The sequence below is a fragment of the Penaeus monodon genome, chromosome 33, assembly GCF_015228065.2.
Source record: "Penaeus monodon isolate SGIC_2016 chromosome 33, NSTDA_Pmon_1, whole genome shotgun sequence".
NCBI lineage: Eukaryota > Metazoa > Arthropoda > Malacostraca > Decapoda > Penaeidae > Penaeus > Penaeus monodon.
The window spans coordinates 27,997,187-27,998,894 of record NC_051418.1 but is presented as its reverse complement, the minus strand read 5'-3'; the positions used below and the strand labels follow the sequence as shown (position 1 = coordinate 27,998,894).

The following is a 1,708-nucleotide window of genomic DNA, read 5'->3' as shown; positions in this document are numbered from 1 at the left end:
AAAATTAAAACGGAAACCTTTTAAAATCGAGTTACTGATGCATCCCCGGCTACTCGCCCCCCAGCGCCTCGTGCATGACGCCAGCCTCCGAGGGACGCCCCCGAGGCCGGCGGGCGGGTGGCAGAGGCACGCCCTTGATCTGGGAGCCTCGGAGACGCTTCCCTGTGGGCGCCTCCCCCTCCCGACCGACGCCCGACGCTGTGCTACGTGGGCGGTGGGATTCCTCAATCCCGACTTCCGGGTGGGCGTGCGTCAGGTGAAATCTGTGGCTCGAGGGAGCCAGGGCTAAGGGGCCCGGGCGGGGGACAAGGGGGCCCGGGTGGAGGACAAGGAGGCCAGGCGGAGGACAAGGGAGCCCGGGCGGAGGACAAGGGGCCCGCGCGGAGGACAAGGGGCCCAGGCGGGGGACAAGGGGCCCGGGCGGGGGACAAGGGCCAGGCGGAAGGACAAGGGGCCAGCGGAGGACAAGGGGGCCCGGGCGGAGGACAAGGGAGCCCGGGCGGGGGACAAAGGGGGCCCGGGAGGGGGACAAGGGGGCCCGGGCGGAGGACAAGGGGCCAGGCGGGGACAAGGGGCCGGCGGGGACAAGGGGCCCCAGCGGAGGACAAGGGGCCCGGGCGGAGGACAAGGGGCCCGGGCGGGGGACAAGGGGCCCGGGCGGGGGACAAGGGGCCCGGGCGGGGGACAAGGGGCCCGGGCGGGGGACAAGGGGGCCCGGGCGGGGGACAAGGGGGCCCGGGCGGGGGACAAGGGGCCCGGGCGGGGGACAAGGGGGCCCGGGCGGAGGGACAAGGGGCCCGGGCGGGGGACAAGGGGCCCGGGCGGGGGACAAGGGGCCCGGGCGGGGGACAAGGGGCCCGGGCGGGGGACAAGGGGGCCCGGGCGGAGGACAAGGGGGCCCGGGCGGGGGACAAGGGGCCCCGGGCGGGGGACAAGGGGCCCGGGCGGGGACAAGGGGGCCCGGGCGGGGGACAAGGGGGCCGGGCGGGGGACAAGGGGGCCGGGCGGGGGACAAGGGGGCCCGGGCGGGGGACAAGGGGCCCGGGCGGGGGACAAGGGGCCCGGGCGGGGGACAAGGGGCCCGGGCGGGGGACAAGGGGCCCGGGCGGGGGACAAGGGGGCCCGGGCGGGGGACAAGGGGGCCGGGCGGGGGACAAGGGGGCCGGGCGGGGGACAAGGGGCCCGGGCGGGGGACAAGGGGGCCGGGCGGGGGACAAGGGGGCCGGGCGGGGGACAAGGGGCCCGGGCGGGGACAAGGGGCCGGGCGGGGACAAGGGCCCGGGCGGGGGACAAGGGGCCCGGGCGGACAACCGGGCGGGGCAGGCCGGGCGGGGGACAAGGGGCCGGGCGGGGGACAAGGGGCCGGGCGGGGACAAGGGGGCCGGGCGGGGACAGGGGGCCCTCCCGAGATGACTCGAGGCTCGCAGCTTAGCTTAAGGAGCCGCGTCATTGCCTCTCCTCCTCTCGCGTCGTCCTCCTCTCCCTCCCGTTATTCTCTCTTCTCTCATCTCCATTTCTCTCCGTCTATGCCTTCTTCCTCTCCTTCTCTCCCTCCCTTGTCTATGCTCTCTTCTTCCTCGTCTCCCTTTCCCTTCGTCCATTTTCTTCTTCCCTTTCTCTCACCTCCTTCCTTTTCCCCCATTCATCACCTCTTTCACCTCCTGTTCTCTTCGTCTGCTCTTCTCTGTTCCTCTCCGCCTCCTTTCTC

The 1,708-nt window shown here is 74.5% G+C and overlaps 1 protein-coding gene across 1 annotated transcript; it reads right to left on the bottom strand.

Annotated features, from left to right (window-relative positions):
• Nucleotides 1-49: 49 nt before the first annotated feature.
• LOC119594323 (basic proline-rich protein-like) lies at nt 50-1,450 on the bottom strand. The gene has a single exon (XM_037943381.1). It carries the CDS (start codon nt 1,448-1,450, stop codon nt 50-52), a length of 1,401 nt encoding a protein of 466 aa, XP_037799309.1.
• Between the last annotated feature and the right edge of the window lie 258 nt (nt 1,451-1,708).